At 45.8% G+C, this 21961-nt stretch overlaps 1 protein-coding gene across 1 annotated transcript in view; it reads right to left on the minus strand.

Moving 5' to 3' along the window:
• Positions 1-16302: 16302 nt before the first annotated feature.
• Positions 16303-21961, minus strand: part of SUCLG2 (succinate-CoA ligase GDP-forming subunit beta) — a 127133-nt gene continuing 121474 nt past the window's right edge. The window contains exon 11 of the mRNA XM_075287532.1: positions 16303-16753. Coding sequence (XP_075143633.1) covers positions 16638-16753 — 116 coding nt within the window. The 3' untranslated portion in view covers positions 16303-16637. The remainder of the gene's footprint in view (positions 16754-21961) is intronic.

The raw sequence follows: 21961 nt of genomic DNA on the forward strand, positions 1-21961 counted from the left end.
GCACAGTGAATATTTGACGGCCGCTTACACGCATTCCTATGGGAGCAAGATATTTGACGAATACTATTCGCGCAACACTACTCATATCAAGGGATATCTTTCCGCAATTTTGTTTTTGTAGTTCTAATACCATCCATATGGATTAAGCCTATTAGTCAATATATGATTGGTGTGGCGTATGGGACCCCCATAGATCAGCTGCTTGAAAACTCCGGGCCTGGATCCCAAGCCAAAGACATCACGACCATGAGTCGCATTTCTTTCAAGTGAATCGGCGCTGAGCTGCAATACCAAGCACAGCCACTATATGACCTATGGCGCTGTGCTCACCCGTAAACCACAGTCTCTACAAACAGCGAATCTGTTGGGGTCCCTGACGTCAGAGGAAAAATGTCTTAATAGGGTTTAGTGAATTGGCTTGTAACGAACCGGTTTTGTTACGAGATTTCCAAAAATTTGGGGTATGTCTGACGTAGATTTCTGCTATATCCCATGTCCCAGTAGACTGTAGTGTGTCTCTCATTGCACGAAATTGGCGCGGGCAGCCCATAAACACTGTTTGCAACTTTTTTTTTTTTTTTTTACCCCATACTAAATCTATTATAAATCTGCCCCAATGGGTACCCAGAAAATTCCCTTTAATGCAAAATTGCATGAAGGTGCACATGGGTGTAAAGTGCTAGGTGACACTTACAATGCACCGTGTGCAGGGGTGTAACTATAGGGGATGTAGAGGTGGCGATTGCTACTAGGCCCTCCAGCCTCAGCTTATGGTATTTGGGGCCCCATTATAGCTGTTGTATTGGGGCCCAGGAGCCTCACAGTTCACCTTTTGGCCATGTGTCTACGTTCAGACTATACATGGATATGGGACTATACTGAGTTTTCTGTCGTAGAATTTGTTTTAGAAAAAGTGGGCGACACTACTAGGAAACAAAGGGGTTAAGACAAGACATCGGCTATAATAATGGCGACCTGTTGCACCGTTGTCTCCAGATCACGAATGCAATAGGGTGCACTTGTCCACTAGCTCCGGATCAGGCCGACGGTCGGCTATTCCTCAAACTGTCTATTCAATTTGCTGGAAAGAAAGAAGCCAAAAAAAAGAAATAATAATAGGAAAGTGCGAAATCATCGGCGGACGAGAAGCGAATGAGACAGGAAATCAGGGCCGGCGCATCCGCGGGGAGGTGAGGGACAGACATTGCTATTGGCAGGGCGTTCTGCAGGAATAAATGGAGGTTGTGTTCACCCAGGCCTGGCAGCGAGAAATCAGAAAATGTTCTGAAGAAGAAATATTCAGTCTAGGAAAGAAGCTGCTGAGATAGAAAGAGCGCACAACGCGTCTCCTCGCCGAAACGTGGTCACAGCCATGAAACGCGAGATGTCACCGGAGCTCACATACTAGCCAGTAATAACGTCAGAGACAGATTCAAATCTGATCATTGACTGTAAAATTCATGGAAAAAAATTCCAAAAATGATATTACGGATGTGGGGCCTCAAATCTACTTGTAATTCATATGGATTTTATCACCCCAGCCCTGCAGATAGATAGGTTACTGTCACCAGAACCAGACTATCTATCTGCAGGGCTGGGGTGATATGCTGGTTCTGGTGACAGTAACCTATCTATCTGCAGGGATGAGTGATATGCTGGGTCTGGTGACACTAACCTATCACCCCAGCCCTGCAGATAGATAGGTTAAGTGTCACCAGACCCAATATATCACCCCAGCCCTGCAGATAGATAGGTTAAGTGTCACCAGACCCAATATATCACCCCAGCCCTGCAGATAGATAGGTTACTGTCACCAGTACCAGCATATCACCCCAGCCCTGCAGATAGATAGGTTACTGTCACCAGACCCAGCATATCACTCATCCCTGCAGATAGATAGGTTACTGTCACCAGACCCAGCATATCACCCCAGCCCTGCAGATAGATAGGTTACTGTCACCAGACCCCGGCATATCACTCATCCCTGCAGATAGATAGGTTACTGTCACCAGTACCAGCATATCACCCCAGCCCTGCAGATAGATAGGTTAGTGTCACCAGACCCCAGTATATCACCCCAGCCCTGCAGATAGATAGGTTACTGTCACCAGACCCCAGCATATCACCCCAGCCCTGCAGATAGATAGGTTAGTGTCACCAGACCCCAGTATATCACCCCAGCCCTGCAGATAGATAGGTTACTGTCACCAGACCCAGCATATCACCCCAGCCCTGCAGATAGATAGGTTACTGTCACCAGAACCAGCATATCACCCCAGCCCTGCAGATAGATAGGTTAGTGTCACCAGACCCCAGTATATCACCCCAGCCCTGCAGATAGATAGGTTACTGTCACCAGAACCAGCATATCACCCCAGCCCTGCAGATAGATAGGTTAGTGTCACCAGACCCCAGTATATCACCCCAGCCCTGCAGATAGATAGGTTACTGTCACCAGACCCCAGCATATCACCCCAGCCCTGCAGATAGATAGGTTACTGTCACCAGAACCAGCATATCACCCCAGCACTGCAGATAGATAGGTTAGTGTCACCAGAACCAGCATATCACCCCAGCCCTGCAGATAGATAGGTTACTGTCACCAGAACCAGCATATCACCCCAGTCCTGCAGATAGATAGGTTAGTGTCACCAGTACCAGCATATCACCCCAGCCCTGCAGATAGATAGGTTAGTGTCACCTAACTTGACGTGTTTTCCCCTTGTGAATCGCTGCCTCTGTTTCTGAGATTTCACTGTTTTTGACAATAGGCCAATTAGCAATTTGGAGCAATGAAAGTTGTTGTTGCTTCATAAAGGCAATGCTTCTGGGTTCAGGTTACAGGCTCCCTTTAAAGGCGTTGACATCATTGGGAGATGAGTGGCAGTAATGGCGCCCAACCACTCACAGCTCAGCAATGGCTGCAGCGACTCACCAAAGGGGAAGGAAGACCATTTTATTCAGGTGACCCTGGGCCAATCGTACTGCTCTTTGATTGGGTTATTAGGTGTATTCTAGTGATTTATTCCATCCCCTCCCCCTATATAACAATATGGCTGCCATTATACGACACACACTTATAGATTCCCATGATTTGACCCATTCCTGTAATATAAGGAAGGACTAAGCTGAGTAAAGGGTCTCCTACTTCTCTAATTCTGCCATTTGCATTGACGTCTGGTCCCAGGCTGTGATATATAACTGAACGCTGCAGCCGCCCCTGATGGCATACATCACATCGCCTGTAGCGGGTGAAGCTGATGCGTTGCCAGCAGCCGGGGACACATTGCCAGCATGTGAGATTAAAACAGATTAAAACAGGCTGCACTAATGTGTTTAGGAGAAGTCACATCTGCCGCTTTATTGTCCCTTCCTTAAATTCTTGCCAACAATAAAGATGTGAAACAGTCCTTTAAATTATATCAGCACATTGACGATGATGATGATGATGTTGATGATGTCATCATCCGGCGAGAGTTACTGTTTTGTTATATTGAAAAACTTTGCATTTTTCAATAAAAGTTGCGCTGAACTTTTTGGAATGTAATAGGGGTACGATTATGGCCAAGGCTCCGACACCCAAATTAAAGTGCCCCTCTGACAACCCCATGACTGCTATCTACAAACACCCCATAACCAAATGAAATGTCCGGTGTCTATTACTGATACAGATGATGGGTACAATAACACAAGTACTTGTCCTACCAAAATGATGGATCGATAGTCCTTATTGCAGTTCAGTGGCCACCATTGGCATCTGGTGTGAGACTGATCTTGCACTGCATTGTGTTTTCCGTTTATAACATTAACCAGAGCACAGATGTGAACAGAGCCTTGTACTGCTCATACATATTAATGTGGGTTCCCCTGTCCGTTTCAGTTGTGTCTGTCAGTGATCTGATCAGTATCAGGGGTCGGCAGGTGCCCATAGCGGTCCCTTTTTTTTTTTTTTTTTTTTTTTTTTTTTACTCCCATGGATTTAGTTTCCAATAGATTTGTTTTCCTGTATCTAACACAACTCCCCTTAATGTATCACACAAATTATAGAGGTTGTCCAATCACGGTATAGACATCATGAAGGAGGGGGTCAGCCAAAGAGAAGACTTCATCACATGTAATCTATTCCTACTCACACCCCAGCCCTGCAGATAGATAGGTTACTGTCACCAGAACCAGCATATCACCCCAGCCCTGCAGATAGATAGGTTACTGTCACCAGACCAGCATATCACCCCAGCCCTGCAGATAGATAGGTTAGTGTCACCAGACCCAGCATATCACCCCAGCCCTACAGATAGATAGGTTAGTGTCACCAGAACCAGCATATCACCCCAGCCCTGCAGATAGATAGGTTAGTGTCACCAGACCCAGCATATCACCCCAGCCCTGCAGATAGATAGGTTACTGTCACCAGACCAGCATATCACCCCAGCCCTGCAGATAGATAGGTTAGTGTCACCAGACCCAGCATATCACCCCAGCCCTACAGATAGATAGGTTAGTGTCACCAGAACCAGCATATCACCCCAGCCCTGCAGATAGATAGGTTAGTGTCACCAGAATCCAGCATATCACCCCAGCCCTGCAGATAGATAGGTTACTGTCACCAGAACCAGCATATCACCCCAGTCCTGCAGATAGATAGGTTAGTGTCACCAGACCCAGTATATCACCCCAGCCCTACAGATAGATAGGTTAGTGTCACCAGAACCAGCATATCACCCCAGCCCTGCAGATAGATAGGTTAGTGTCACCAGACCCAGCATATCACCCCAGCCCTGCAGATAGATAGGTTAGTGTCACCAGACCCAGCATATCACCCCAGCCCTACAGATAGATAGGTTAGTGTCACCAGAACCAGCATATCACCCCAGCCCTGCAGATAGATAGGTTAGTGTCACCAGACCCAGCATATCACCCCAGCCCTGCAGATAGATAGGTTACTGTCACCAGACCCAGTATATCACCCCAGCCCTGCAGATAGATAGGTTACTGTCACCAGACCCAGTATATCACCCCAGCCCTGCAGATAGATAGGTTAGTGTCACCAGACCAGCATATCACCCCAGCCCTGCAGATAGATAGGTTACTGTCACCAGACCAGCATATCACCCCAGCCCTGCAGATAGATAGGTTAGTGTCACCAGACCCAGCATATCACCCCAGCCCTACAGATAGATAGGTTAGTGTCACCAGAACCAGCATATCACCCCAGCCCTGCAGATAGATAGGTTAGTGTCACCAGACCAGCATATCACCGCAGCCCTGCAGATAGATAGGTTAGTGTCACCAGACCCAGTATATCACCCCAGCCCTACAGATAGATAGGTTAGTGTCACCAGAACCAGCATATCACCCCAGCCCTGCAGATAGATAGGTTAGTGTCACCAGACCCAGCATATCACCCCAGCCCTGCAGATAGATAGGTTACTGTCACCAGACCCAGCATATCACCCCAGCCCTACAGATAGATAGGTTAGTGTCACCAGAACCAGCATATCACCCCAGCCCTGCAGATAGATAGGTTACTGTCACCACACCCAGCATATCACCCCAGCCCTGCAGATAGATAGGTTACTGTCACCAGACCCAGTATATCACCCCAGCCCTGCAGATAGATAGGTTAGTATATGCCTGTTTTTCTCTCTTTTTGAATATCATCTTATTTCTCTGGAAAATCCCTTTAAAATCTCATCTGTACGCCTGCCGCAGAGATCCAAGCCTGTCACATGTAGCGTGGATGTGCAGCAGATCCCATCAAACCCCATTTTGCCCCATTGTCATTAGGATTGCTATTTATATCCAAAGAACTTGAGCCTCATTCACACGCATGAGTTGCAAATTATCAAATTTCAAACAAAATTTGCACCCTAGAATCCATGTCTAATCTGGCGTGTGTGAACGGCCCCTAAACCTATTACTTGACTTGGCTAAGACTTACGTCCCTCATAATGATTCTACAGCCGCGTCTTACAGACATGTCTCCATTGGCCTGAGATGGCGCTGCACACATCTCTTGTCTCATCACAACACAAGTTCCCCGACTTGGAAAAATCATCAGTGACAAGTCACTTTCCTGGGAGAAGAGGCTGGAAACACCAAGAGGCTGGAGGCTGGATGAAAGGGCTTTGATGTGGATAGCAGTTGACATATGCAGGTTTGATATGTGTTCGGCTTCTAAGTGATGCCAAAATGCAGCTTACGAGAATAATTTAAAGAAAAGGGAAACGTAAATTCCAGCAGATGATGGCGGCGATGGGGAAGGTCACCTTCAGCCCTCCAGACAGGCGCTGCTTAGATTACAAAACACAGATAATTCCTGTCTGATAGGGCCAAGGAAAATGTATGTGATATTGGTGGCCGCGGTAATTAAGTGGGCGCTATGCATTCCGGGCAGGTCGCCGGCGGAGGAGCCATTCTGACTTCTAATTGGCATCACATTCCCCACTTAATTGGCCTAAATAATGGCCGGCGTAGCCTGTATGCAAACACCTGAACACAAACGGAGCGTGTGCAGACTCCTCGCGTCTATCCTTGACAGGACGGTGCGCCCCTGACTGTATATAGAAGAGATTTATAATATAAAGAGCAAACTGCAGGCGGTAACCTACGTATAGACAGGCCGGGGAGATACAGGAGGAATCTTTATGTTCTTTAGAAGTTATAGTGGGGGAATTATAATACACACCTCAGCTGCTGCAGAACATCACAATACACACCTCAGCTGCTGCAGAACATCATAATACACACCTCAGCTGCTGCAGAACATTATAATACACACCTCAGCTGCTGCAGAACATCATAATACACCTCAGCTGCTGCAGAACATTATAATACACACCTCAGCTGCTGCAGAACATCATAATACACACCTCAGCTGCTGCAGAACCTCACAATACACACCTCAGCTGCTGCAGAACATCACAATACACACCTCAGCTGTTGCAGAACATCATAATACACACCTCAGCTACTGCAGAACATCACAATACACACCTCAGCTGCTGCAGAACATCACAATACACACCTCAGCTGTTGCAGAACCTCACAATACACACCTCAGCTACTGCAGAACATCACAATACACACCTCAGCTGCTGCAGAACATCACAATACACACCTCAGCTGCTGCAGAACATCGTAATACACACCTCAGCTGCTGCAGAACATCATAATACACACCTCAGCTGCTGCAGAACCTCACAATACACATCTCAGCTGCTGCAGAACATCATAATACACCTCAGCTGCTGCAGAACATTATAATACACACCTCAGCCGCTGCAGAACCTCCTAATACACACCTCAGCTGCTGCAGAACATTATAATACACACCTCAGCTGCTGCAGAACATCACAATACACACCTCAGCTGCTGCAGAACATTATAATACACACCTCAGCTGCTGCAGAACATCATAATACACCTCAGCTGCTGCAGAACATTATAATACACACCTCAGCTGCTGCAGAACATCATAATACACACCTCAGCTGCTGCAGAACATTATAATACACACCTCAGCTGCTGCAGAACATCATAATACACCTCAGCTGCTGCAGAACATTATAATACACACCTCAGCTGCTGCAGAACATCATAATACACACCTCAGCTGCTGCAGAACATCATAATACACACCTCAGCTGCTGCAGAACCTCACAATACACACCTCAGCTGCTGCAGAACATTATAATACACACCTCAGCTGCTGCAGAACATTATAATACACACCTCAGCTGCTGCAGAACCTGATAATACATACCTCAGCTGCTGCAGAACATCATAATACACACCTCAGCTGCTGCAGAACATCATAATACACCTCAGCTGCTGCAAAACATTATAATACACACCTCAGCTGCTGCAGAACATCATAATACACACCTCAGCTGCTGCAGAACCACTTAGAAAAGCATAACTGGGAAAAATCTGTCCATTAGTGGATATCCATGGTGTGTATTATGATGTTCTGCAGCAGCTGAGGTGTGTATTATAATGTTTTGCAGCAGCTGAGGTGTATTATGATGTTCTGCAGCAGCTGAGGTGTGTATTATGATGTTCTGCAGCAGCTGAGGTATGTATTATCAGGTTCTGCAGCAGCTGAGGTGTGTGTAAATGTGGTCCTCCTCTATGACAGGTAAATATGCTAATACCTGAGACAAACCCTTAAGGACCAATAATAATCCGCAGTCGCCGCCATCTGGTTTCCTTTCCTAGGAGTTTCTTTCATTCTAGCACAGACCTGTGAGCTTGTCGTGTCCTGACATTACTGTAACACGTGTCCACTATAGTGCGGTACATTCTCAATGTGTGACTAAGCTTTTATCCCCTCTAATAGAGAATAATACTGCCTGATACATGTGCGAAAGGTAACGCTGAAATCGTGGCTTGTTTTGCATCATATTAACACCCGATTTGTGTGATATTCATCTGACACCCTCAAGGAGATAAGAAGCTCTGGGTGGGGAAGCACCGAGGTGTCAGAGAGGAACTCTAAAGAGAGAAGACTCCTCGGATAGGTGACACCGAACAGGTGCGTATAGCTACTTGTTATATACAAAGAAAACACTATACATACATACATACATACATATATATATATATATATATATATATATATATATACATATATATATATATATATACAGTATATATATTATGTATACACACACACACAGCGTTGGACAAAAGTATTGGCACCCCTGCAATTCGGTCAGATAATACTGATTTTCTTCCAGAAAATGATTGCAATCACAAATTCTTTGATATTATTTTCATTTAATTTGTCTTCAATGGAAAACCACAAAAAGAATTGTCAAAAAGCCAAATTGAATATAATTCCACATCAAACATAAAAAAGAGGGTGGACAAAAGTATTGGCACTGTTTGAAAAATCATGTGAGGCTTCTCTAATTTGTGTAATTAACAGCACCTGTTACTTACCTGAGGCACCTAACAGGTGGTGGCAATAACTAAATCACACTTGCAGCCAGTTGAAATGGATTAAAGTTGACTCAACCTCAGTCCTGTGTCCTTGTGTGTACCACATTGAGCATGGAGAAAAGAAAGAAGACCAAAGAACTGTCTGAGGACTTGAGAAGCAAAATTGTGAGGAAGCCTGAGCAATCTCAAGGCTACAAGTCCATCTCCAAAGACCTGAATGTTCCTGTGTCTACCGTGCACAGTGTCATCAAGAAGTGTAAAGCCCATGGCACTGTGGCTAACCTCCCTAGATGTGGACGCAAAAGAAAAATTGACCAGAGATTTCAACGCAAGATTGTGCGGATGGTGGATAAAGAACCTCGACTAACATCCAAACAAGTCCAAGCTGCCCTGCAGTCCGAGGGTACAACAGTGTCAACCCGTACTATCCAGTGTCAGCGTCTGAATGATAAGGGACTGTATGGTAGGAGACCCAGGAAGACCCCACTTCTTACCCAGAGACATAAAAGCCAGGCTGGAGTTTGCCAAAACTTACCTGAGAAAGCCAAAAACGTTCTGGAAGAATGTTCTCTGGTCAGAGGAGACAAAAGTAGGAAAAGGCATCAACATAGAGTTTACAGGAAAAAAAGAGGCCTTCAAAGAGAAGAAGACGCCCCCTACAGTCAGACATGGCGGAGGTCCCTGATGGTTTGGGGTTGCTTTGCTGCCTCTGGCACTGGACTGCTTGACCGTGTGCATGGCATTATGAAGTCTGAAGACGACCAACACATTGTGCAGCATCATGTAGGGCCCCGTGTGAGAAAGCTGGGTCTCCCTCAGAGGTCAGGGGTCTTCCAGCAGGACAATGACCCAAAACACACTTCAGGTCAGCACTAGAAAATGGTGGTGAGAGAAAGCCCTGGAGACTTGTAAAGTGGCAGCAATGAGTCCAGCCCTGAATCCCATAGAACACCTGTGGGGGAGGGGAGAGATCTCTTGGTGGCAGTTTGGAGAAGGCCCCCTTCACATCTCAGGGGGGACCTGGAGCAGTTTGCCAAAGAAGAATGGCCTAAGATTCCAGCAGAGCCTTGTAAGAAACTCATTGCTGGTTACCGGAAGCGGTTGTGCGCAGTTATTGTGTCTAAAGGTTGTGCTACCAAGTATTAGGCTGAGGGCGCCAATACTTCTGTCCGCACCAGTTCTGGAGTGTTGTGTAAAATGATCAATGATTTGACTTTTTTTTTCATTCTCTTTTGTGTTTTTTCATTGCAAGCAAAATAAATGAAGATATTACCAAGGAGTTTGTGCTTGTAATCATTATCTGGAAGAAAACGAGGATTATCGGACAGAACTGCAGGGGGGCAATACTTTTGGCCATCACTGCGCTTCCATTAGGATATACAGGGCACCGCCACCAATTGTGATGAACTTGCAGAAAGTCTAAAAATCTGTTTTTAACTTTCCAAATGAATGATGAGAAAGAAACCAGGAGCCGTATGTAGAAAGAGAATGTGCAGTGTTCCGCTCTGTACTTCATGTTCACTCATCACAGGAAAATTCCAATTAATCCTTTCCATTAGATCCGTACATATAGCGGCGGCGGCGGTGGCGGCAGCTGTGATACTTCACACTCTTCCTACACCTACTTCATGTCCACAATATCCTCCCTCCATCTGCTTTGTCATTCTTGCTTGTCTTCTTCCGTGCAGGATCTGTTCTTCTCATCTGATGCGCCTTTTTTTTGGTAATTGTGACCTTTTCATATGAAAATAGAATTTGTCGCATCTGGTGGAGACTCTATCATGGACTAAATTCTCTTAAGAATATATCGGAAAGTTGGAAGCCCTTTCGCATTGAAAATGGTGATGTAGAGCCGGCGGACCTGAGCGGATTGATGTATGGCTTACTAGTTAAGGTCTGCTTGCTCTCAGCTTAGGAGTCCAGTGGGCGGTCCTACTCAGTGATTGACAGGATATCTGGTCCTATCAGGAATCACAGATCCCATGTTATACAGTTTGCCTGTCATAATAATGAGATGACTGCTGAGAAGTGATCTCTACAGAGCAGGAAGTGTTGGCCTATTATTAGGCTTATTGGCCAGAGTGAGAATTGCAAAAAATTTTTTTTTCATAATTAACTTTGTTGCATTCTCTTCTTGCTGTGGCATTTTTTTTACGACACACTAAGTGGCTGATTTTCTATTGATAAACGTGTCCTCGTACATCCCTAAAGTGTCCTGATAATAGACAACTACTTACAAATTGTATAATATAATAGGTGACTCCTTAAAGAATATTGACTTTAAGCGCAGTCATGTCTTTGAAGCCTCCACATTGAAAATCCGTCAGGGATCCTTCTGCGCAGCATCCCGCTATAATGATCTGACGATCGCTCCCTTCCCCCGGTGCCCTGTAATGTTTCTTACTAAAAGGCAAAAAAGGTATCCATATTTTAAGCATGCATATTACATCTGCAGATCCGAAGGCGCAAAGAGAATATCTGCAAGACAGGAAAATGAACGAGGAGCCTTTTTGCATTTTTCATGATTTCGAGAAAAATATATTGAAATATTTATCTGTGGCCTATGAAAGAACAACACATGAGATGTAGAGCAGGAGAAGGCAGATGTGCGGCCCGTGACGGACAATTATATATAGATTCCATGTCCTGGCTGAGATATGGATATTATATACAAGGGCGACGTTATATACCGCACAAGTGTCTTCTAGAATTGATTAGAATAGTTTTGAATACCTCGCTCCCATAGGAATGAATGGGAGCGGCCGAACAGCAAGGGGTTAAGTGCCGGCCACTTCCATTCATTCCTATGGACGAGGTATTCGAAACTAGAGTTTCGAATACTATTCGCTCATCTCTAGTGTCTACAAGGCAGAGGAGACGCCATCTTGTTGAGGAAAGTCATTGCAGCTTTTCATGAATATTAACTGGCGACATATCTATGATATTGGTAACTCCGGTCATAAAAAGCCACCTGGCCAATGTCATGACACCAAAACAGCTCTGACTAGGGTTGAGCGATCGTGTTCGGAAAAGATCGGATTACGATCGGCGATCAAGAAAATTTCACGATCGTGATTCCAAACACGGTCTTTTTAGGTGGGATCGAGATCGGTAGTATTTCCCACAATGCTTTGCTTAGCCTTCACGAGTATGTAGCGTATACTCAGTGTGAAGGCTCCGCTGCGGTTCCATAGGAATGAATGGAAGCAGCCGGCACACAGCCTTAACCCCCTGCGCGCCGGCTGCCTCCATTCATTCTAATGGGAGACTAAAGTAACATCTCTAGTAGCTACTTACCTCCAGAGATGGCTGCTCCGGTCTTGGTGTTCTTCTTCGCCTCGTTGCCGCTCCACGTTGGTCTTCTTTGCCTTGCTGCAAAGGCGGGGCTTGTGGCTTAGGAGAGTGTAGGCGGGTACAGGGCGGGGAGACGTGACGTCTTGGTGCCATATTGAATAATGGGATTCTTCAGACCAGGCCTCCGTCTTCATTAGTCCAAGTCAGGTTCTGATACCCGTTTCGACTCAGTGGACTTTGGATATAGTTATGTACCTGGAGATGTGACTAACACATGTTCGCCAAGTCTTTGGCCCACCACCTGTCTCGTGTGAGCCGCTCCGTTATTTTATTATTGTGTGTCCCAAAAGCAACCGCATTCAAATGGATCTCGAACACTTCTAGTATTGTCCCATCCAAAGAAGTTTGGCTACCTGGTGAACTATCTTCAGTCAGACCTCCACAGAGGACCACCACTTTGAGAGGATCATCACCATATCTTATACAATTTTACATGGTGATCTCACTGCATGGCAAATCACTAGGACACTCTTTGACTTCTTCACTTGGCAATCTTAGGCCCATGTCAACGTCTGGGGAATCCAGGCGGCCAAGTCTGAGTATACAGTAATGGTGGTCTAGTACTCCATCTTCTCTGACCTCCTAAGTTCATTGGTTGTCCAGTTTTGGAACAAACCTACAGGAAGGCTTGCTCTTAGCCCCTATGACCAAATCCCCAATTAGAAGGCTGAACAATCCTCATTTATCCTTGTCCTTCGTTTATCTGTGACCAGGCCCATTAATCTGGGCCACCAGTGATGTGCCCGATAATACCTATGTGCCATAGACCACCAGTGATGTTGCATTCACCCCAACAAGAAGTCCCTACAATTATATAATTTGTTTCGTTCCTTCTTGTATTCTAGTTCCAGAACATTCTTTACTTTCTGCTTCCTTGCAAGTTGCAACGACGAATTGTCCCAGGCACTTTGCCCATTAGTCAGCTGATCCAGTAGCCGCCTTCTTCAGGCCAGAACTCTATTGACCCAATAACTCATCTACCTTTTCATATATTGTAGTCTAAGAGCAAGCATACTGATTCTGAGAGAGGAGGGAACGTCTAAGAAGTACTAGGGTTAGAAACAAGTAGACAAATAAGCTTCTTGTATCCCGTGTCTCCATGAGTTGAGAAGCCTTGGTAATGTTACGTTTATTTATGCTTACTTATATAGCGCCATCATATTCTGCAGCGCTTTACAGATATGGTCAGTCACTGTCCCATGTAGGGCTCACAATCTACATTCCCTATCAGTATGTCTTTGGTGTGTGGGAGGAAACCGGAGTACCCGGAGGAAACCCACGCAAACACAGGGAGAACATACAAACTCCTTGCAGATGTTGTCCTTGGCAGGATTTGAACCCGGGACTCCAGTGCTGCAACGTTACAGTTTATACAGTCTTGTCTGCAGAGTACTAGGGTTAGAAACAAGTAGAATATGGTTTACATTAAAAGCTTATGTGTCTACTTGTTTCTAACCCTAGTACTCTCCAGACAAGACTGTATAAGCTATAACGTAACATTACCAAGGCTTCTCAACTCATGGAGACATGGGATATGGCTTACATTGGAGACTTATTTGTCTTTGTGCCCCCATGAGTTGGTAATGTTACGTTCTTGTCTGGCGAGTACTAGGGTTAGAAACAGGTAGACGAGCAAGCGGACCCTTCAATGGGTTGATAAAAGCAGCTTTAGCTTCCAATAGAAACAAAAGCTTAAAAAGTCTCAGAAAATGTACGGTATATATGTATGTGTATATATGTATAATTTTTCACTTTTACTGGTGAATACATGCTTAAGTGAGTATACCGAGGACCTAAGACCTTTGTATCAGGTCTGCTAGAATTCCATTAAGTTGGTTCCCACGCTCTGGACACTGTATTTTGCATTGGCCTGAAGAAGACGCCAGTCCGGTGTCGAAACGCGTAGCCATTCCTCCGTCTTCTGGAACCAATAAAGACTTGTAACACATCCTTGAGTCCCTATCATGTATCAGTAGCGCTCCATCCTATATCCCAGTTTATTTAGTCTTCTCTGCAATTTCCACCATCTTCCAGGTTTGTGCCCGGGTAAGAACTGCCACTTTTGCACCATGATTATATCCATGGGCGCCAGGTTTTACACAATTCCATTAATCCATTTATGTCGGGGGTTGAAAATTTTGAGTTGTGTGCTATGAGGCTACCGTTCCAATAATGGGAGTCTAGGCCTAAATGGGTTCTCAAGTTGTAACCTTGTGTGATCCATGGAGGTCTACAAGTTCAGCGCAATGTCTATCGGTAGAGATGAGCGAACACTGTTCGGATCAGCCGATCCGAACAGCACGCTCCCGTAGAAATGAATGGAAGCACCTGTGACGCTGACTTTGCCGGCGGCCGACCGGCGTCACAGGTGCTTCCATTCATTTCTATGGGAGTGTGCTGTTCGGATCGGCTGATCCGAACAGTGTTCGCTCATCTCTATCTATCAGGGCAGTTGCCCTTGTTAATTTGAAGAGGACCCCACAACCACGTGCACATGGACGGCCTATCCAAACATGTATTTATTACGTCCCATCTGTTTCGTCCAGGGAACCACCGTTCCATTAGACTACGCATTATCCCTTTAACACGTTTTACATTCCGCACGTTTCGTACGGCGGCGTGCCGCGAGGATCCCTCCTTGACAATTAGCACAAAATGGCGTTGCGGTATTATCTTGTTCTGTAACTCACACGATAAAAAGCCTTGTGCACTTGATCCTCTGCTGAGCCCCCTCCCAGGTATAAGTTACAGGCAATTAATCATCCTGTCATCTACCCGCTAACCTTCTATTTTTGCCCACAAAAAAAAAAAACTGCTGCTCGCTTACACAATTATACAGCGGGAAATAACCTTGCTTCTCTTCACAGTAAACCAGGCTTTTCATTTTACAATCGACCTAGTTCTGCTTTCAGAGCATGTCCTCATAAGAAAGAGTAACAAATGACAGCGCCGGTGCAGGCGGCATATGCTTTTATTTCCCGTATAGCGCACATGCTGACCTTTCTTGGCATAAAATACAAATACCTTGTATAGGACTCTATTAAGTATGACAGATTTCTTACGCCCGAGGCTCAATTATCAGTTTATGATGGAGAGACCCAGCATCCTGGCGCTCCCCCCCCAACCCCACCACAATATCTGTGTTGCAGCAAGTTTTTAATGTTGCTCAGTGCAGCAGTAAAATGTCAACGGGATGAGAAACACAAGAGGAAATTTTGCGCGGCTCTTAGGTTATTTTGTTGTGTGTCCCCCTCCAGCTAGATTCAGATGGATAGTATAGGTTACATGGGGTAAACAGAGCTATCAATAGGAGCAAAACGCATTGCTAAAAGGATTGAAAACGCGTTGTAGCTGAATGTTTACATACGGGGTTAGGGAGAGGGGAAAAAAGATCAAAAAAGTCGGGCGTAAGGGCTTAAAGGGAATGTGCCATCTATAGTCAGTGGTGATGTAATGATGGGTCAGGGATGTTGTCTATGGAGGTGTTATCTTCTATTGTAATCCGGTCTGTCATGTAGATGAGGTGACTGCTGTGAAGATTCCTGCAGAATTGGCAAGGGTCAGTCTATTACTATTATAGTCAGACAGTCCCAATATCGCAGGGACTGAGAGTTGGGGGGGGAGGAACGTAGGTTTCTATCACATGACCCGGGGCGGTGGCATCGCTGGAACCTCTAGGCCAGGGGTAGGGAACGGTCGGCTGTTGCAAAACTACAACTCCCAGCATGCATACTTGTTCTGCTGTTCTTGGAACTCCCATGGAAGTGAATGGAGCATGCTGGGAGTTGTAGTTTCACAGCAGCTGGAGAGCCGAAGGTTCCCTTCCCCTGCCCTAGGCCCATCAACGACGATCCAGGATCAGTTCGGTAAATTACTGCTCCCCAATCCACTGGAGTCCCGTATTGCCAGGATGGTAGTAGTGATTTTCACACCATAATTTGGATTATTTCCATATTATAATCTGGATACAGGACCTATAAACACGACATCATCACCTCATAATCTGGCACAGATTAAGAAATCTTTATTGATTCAAGTTCTGGAAGAAAAATAAAGCTCTAGTACGCGTACGGTTTGTAGATCAGTAGTGATCCGTATAAAATACACAGTCCATGTATCGGCGCTGATGCGTCGCTACCATAAAACAGTATTAGTGAAAAAATCTGGGTATAAAATCGCTGACGGATTAAGATTTGTACAGATGACGGACGGCTTCATTATTCCTAACAGGGCGTCTGGACTCCTGATGTTCCTGTAGATGGATTTTCCCGATTCCGCTGTAGAACTGTGTTACATTCATTGTTAGAGGTTTCTGGGTCTTAGAAGAGGCGGCGTCTTCACTTCTTGCGGATGCTGGCGACGGCCTTTTTGGCGGCATCGTCCAGGTCGTTGGCGGAGGTGATGGGCAGCCCGCTCTCTTTCAGGATGCGTTTGGCTTCATTCACGTTGGTTCCTTGAAAGGAAAAAAACACCGTTAACTTTCTTGAAAAAAACATTCAAGTCTTCGATATTTTAAAGATTTTTGACCATTGCCCTTGTAAGGGGTACGTCTACATTTTTATATGAGTTTACTCCCCCCTAGTGGCAGTCCTGTACTAGAGAAACATTGGAAGTTGCATTTACATGTTGCAAAAAAGGACACATTTTTGGACAAAATTGGTGGCCTAAATCCTGATTTCTGCCGTGGATGCGCAGTCGATCTGCACAAGGATTAGCCATTACCAACAGTTGTGGGAAGGGGGCGTGGCTGGCCACACAGTGGGCGGTCCCTGGCCAGAAAAGGGGTGGACTGTTGGCTAGGCAGGGATAAAGTGTCCCGAGATTTTGTTGCAAACTATGGAGGAACCCTACTGTCATCCAATGGGCTCAGTCCTCAGCATTTCCACCCCCAAAAGTTTATTTCTGCAGATATTTTCTGTTGCATGCTGGACCTGGCGTCACATCCACTCATGTGAATGGTGTCTGGGTATGCAAAAAATTGGAGCCTACACTGAACCAAACCAAATCAAGGGCTTATGAGTGAGCAGCCAGACTATAGGACAGACTAAAGTAGAAGAAAAGTAAGTCTTGCCCCTTCAGACAGGTCGGATGGGGGGAGGCTCCTGCTGCAGCCAGTTAGGAGGGGAGACATGGCTGACCTCATTTCTCTCTATGTATAAGGAAGTTTTGGGAGATTTTTTTTGTCCATTTTCTATGTTGTTCCTCTATTACTTTGTTACAGTAACATGGCACCATTGGATCCCTAGCTTCGTCTGTAAGAAGAGTAAGATCAATATGGCCGCTGTCACCAAGCTTTCCTAGAGTCCTGAATGGCAGCCTGGCTTGGCCGTGATTATTCATGTTCTAGTGAAGTCTTGGTGTAGACAAAAGTAAAGAATAAATGACACTTCGCAGCTAATCCCAGGAGGCCGCCTCATGTTGAGCTGCTAATTTACCCGGTGACAGCTCGCACGCCCACCAATGGAGGAGCAGCCTGCACGCCGCGATAAATAGATGAAGAACGTGAGAAAATCCTGAGATATCTAGGCAGAGTGTGAACAGGCACAAGTTAGCGCTGCCCTGCTGTGACGCCGCGTGTACCTGTCACATACGAGGCATCATGGATACTGCTCAGAACGGTGACAGCCGACGCAAACTTCTACGTATTGTCAATGGCTGTGGCGATGTACCAGATTAGAGGGAAACTGGTGGCGCCCCCTACTATGACCGGAGGATGGGCTCAGGTGGACAACATCAGGAGCCAAGCCATATTTGATAATGGAGTCTTTTGTTTTACTAGTTGGGTCAAGCTGCAAAACGGTCCAAAAAACCAGGAGTGGTTAAGTTGCAAAGCAACACATGACCTGAGGACAGAAGCGGCGCCATTTTTAAAAGAAATCGGAAGCTTCTAATCCATCTATCCTAGATAACCCAAGTAGGGTCATGGATTATGTTGGACGTAAAAGTGGGTGTCCAGTTTGCAAAAGCCATTATTATACACCCTATTAGAGACTTCTGAGACAGAGGTGGGTCCTTCTCCTCATTTTTGGCCAGAATAGAAGTGTCTCTTTCTCTGGAGGACCCGACCTGTCCTGCCTTACACACACAACCCATTGATTTGAATGGACAGCGTGTAATTCTTATTATGTCCAGTGGTGGTGCTGCAGAAAAACTGAACACTGACAGCCAGGTTCACTGCCTATCAGAGCTGATCGCTGAAGGTTCCTTGTGATCATTTTTACTCAAGGGACCTTTAGAATAAGAAATGACCCCATTATTTTGTCAAAGTTTGCATCTGATATTACAAAAAACTAACTAAATTTGTCACCGAAACTTCGTCTGTTTCTCATTTCTCAGTCAACAGCAAAACATCATCCAAACTGCGATGGTGCCGTCACAAAGCCGAAGGACAGATGCAGTAAAAGAGAAGCGCGCCGCACAAGGTCCTTACAGCCGAAAAACCTTCAGAATACAAACCCCGATGACAATCTGAGGCAATGTTCACACACGGCCCCCAATACATTAACATTCCTATGTAGCACTCAAAATCCCTGAACCAAACACAAAGCAGCATCTTCAGCAGAGCTGGCGGCAGCGTTGCTTCGAGGATGGAGAGACATCCAGCTGCCGGGTGCAAGTTTTTGTTTTGTTATAAAAAGCAAAAGACATTACAATCCGTGGAATCCTGCACAATTCCAGAGTGACCTGCACATTCTGAGATCATTTGGGTATTCTGTGTCTGGACTGTCCCTAAAGCAGGTGTTTAAGGGTTTCCAAGAATTGGACAAACCCCGGGAAGGCTGGTAGAGGCGGAACATTAAAAAGCATGCTCCCCTGTCCATATCACTTGCAATGGTGGTAGCATCACTGAGAGACTGTTAGAAGACCATGTACCCATCATAAATGGTTAATTCGGTCTAACACCAAGCTCTAGTCATGATCTTAAGAGGCTGTGCTTGGCTTAACACTTCCTTTCCTTGGCACCAAGGAGTGGGATAGTCCAAGTCATGGCAGAAGGCCAACCTTAGTTCAAAAATCATGGTCCTCCATGTTCTACTCTACACAAGGATGCCGATCTTCATCCAATACTATAAGCCCCCATGCCAGCTGAACCCGACTGCTCAACCATTCTCGATGTTCTCATCCAACCATTCTGGGCGCCTTGTTTAATTCCTCATCTTTACATTTACTGCTTCTTGGTCCTGGTCTTCCTCCATCTTCTCATCCCAACCTTTCCAGTCTATCATGTTCCCATATCTGGAGGAACCCACGAACTGAATGTTTCTTACCCAATTCATAGACCCCCCCAACAACAGTCTAACCATGACCACTTTCTCATCTACTTTTGCAAAATTTTGTGCAAATAAGCCAAACAAAAATATACCGTACAACTTTTTGAAGCCAAAATTGTAACATCCAGCGCTGATAAATTCACCCCTATGTTTCTCCCGCCTATTGCACAAGTTAATCTGCACTTTGTACTCACCCCCCTGCCCCCCTACAGAACTTTGAGCGTAGATGGGCCATTCATCATACCCGTCTGCTTTCCTATTCCCCTCTACAACATTTGTTAAAAGACAGAAGAGTCTGGGAGGAAGAAGAATGTAGCGGCTGCTCTTTCCCGCTCTCCCTCGTCTGCTGTTAGCCGGCATGGAGTCTGCAATTAATGCCAATTTAATATTTTATAACTTTGATTCCTCTTCTCGCCGCTCGAGGTGGAAGCAGAAGGATGTTCTCTTATAATGGAGCCTGAAAAAAGTCAAAATGTCATTCTGGGGAGCATGTACCGGGAAAGCAGCTGTGTATGGGGTGCAATCCGCTCAAGTGTTATCGGCACAACTTCTAAGAGACTGGGATAACATGTCATTACAATGAAGAGGGAAGTGCTCGATAAAAGGAGTCGCTTCTTTAGACGTGGAGACGGTAACATGGAGGAGGCCCTAAGATCCCGGTCCTGGTTTTGTACATGTGATTTAATATAAGAGGTATCTACTTGGTTCCCCCGCAACCTCTAGACCACCATAATAATGCAGGTCTACATGTGCCACCATTGAGACTTGAACGCCACAAGACCTCGGAAGGTGTCCTATGGCATCTGGCACCAAGACGTAAGCGGCAGACACTTAAAGGGGGGTTCTCCATTAAGGACACTTATCCAGATCGGAGAATGGGGGGGGGGGGGGGGAGCAAAAGTCTTCTATGGCTGAACAACTGGAGCTCCATTATCTGCTACGTGGCTACCATGACTTCCCCCCGCAGTGAACAGAGTACCGGTGACGCACAAGCACCGCATTCACAAGGAGGAGGCATAGGGACGTTTCGGACCCTGTTGTCCTGGACAATAAAATATCTGGAGGCCTGACCCCAAGTGAAACACCTTTAAGTCACTCGTTGCAATCTCCATGGTCTGGAACGTGACCTTGTGTGACGGGATTGTCCTGCTGGTAGAGGCCACTGGCGCCACGAAGGGATCCACTACTGGCAGGTACTATGCTCTATAGCTACATCGACATGAACGTTAGGACCCAAGGTTTACCCAGCAGGACATCGCCCAGACCATCACACTATCTCCGCCGGCATCCTGGTGCAGAATCCCCGCCATAGATCTAATGTAAATGTGATACATCAGACCTAGAGATGAGCGGGGAGTATTCGATCGAATATCTCGCTCCCATAGGAATGTGTGTAAGTGGCCGATCACCAAGGGGTTAAGTGCATCGAATATTCACTGAGCTTAACCCCTTGGTGTTCGGCCGCTTACACACATTCCTATGGGAGCGAGGTATTCGATCGAATACTATTTGCTTATCTCTAATCAAACCTCCTTCCTTTTTCCCCGGACCATTTTTGATACTCGCGTGCTCGCTGAAGGCTCTTTCCAAAGTGCACAGGGCTCAGCCTGGGTGCTAAGAAGGGTCTGAGGCTCCAAAATGGTCTAAAATAAGGAAACCTATTAAAATCATTATAGGGCCTCACTCTATCACGATTACGCTCTTCAGCACGTAAGGGACAGTCTCTACTTCTGACGCAGTGTCCTGCTTTATTCTGCAAATGTCCCGATCATTACGTCACTATTGTAAGAGTACACCATACGCTGGCGGGATCCGTACTGCACATCACCTCCACCCTATAGACGGTCTTATCATCTCGGCCAAGATGTCCGCGTCTTCTTTTGACAAGACCCCCAGGCCGGCCGATCCCCGAAGAAATCAGATCCTGAACCCCAATAGGCACATGGACAAGAAATGAATATATTCCTTGTACGGCGCTACACAATAGGTCAGTGCTAACTAAATAGAGGGACAAAACCAAAAAACGAAAGGAATAACCTTTGGCCACTGGGTGGTGTCAGAGAGCTGTACAAAGTTCAGAGCGCAGGTTAGATCTTACAATACAATAGATGTGAGATGAAAGCAGCGAGGAGGATTCATTTAACCCTTGCCGCAGAGATCTAGCGCTGCTCAGCCATTAAAAGCATTGCTCTAACCTCTACATATATAGCGCCAGCATATACCACAGCGCTTTGCATTTCAGAGGGCACTGCAAAGAAAAATTAGACATTACACTGTAAACTGTATGCACAACCCAAGGAGTTGGGGTCCTCATGAAGTGGATTAGGGTGCAAATAATGGGGGGCATACAGTGTATGAAGGGGTCAGGTGACACATTGGTAGCAAAACGA

This window comes from Leptodactylus fuscus, chromosome 9 (genome assembly GCF_031893055.1).
Source record: "Leptodactylus fuscus isolate aLepFus1 chromosome 9, aLepFus1.hap2, whole genome shotgun sequence".
Taxonomy (NCBI): Eukaryota; Metazoa; Chordata; class Amphibia; order Anura; family Leptodactylidae; genus Leptodactylus; species Leptodactylus fuscus.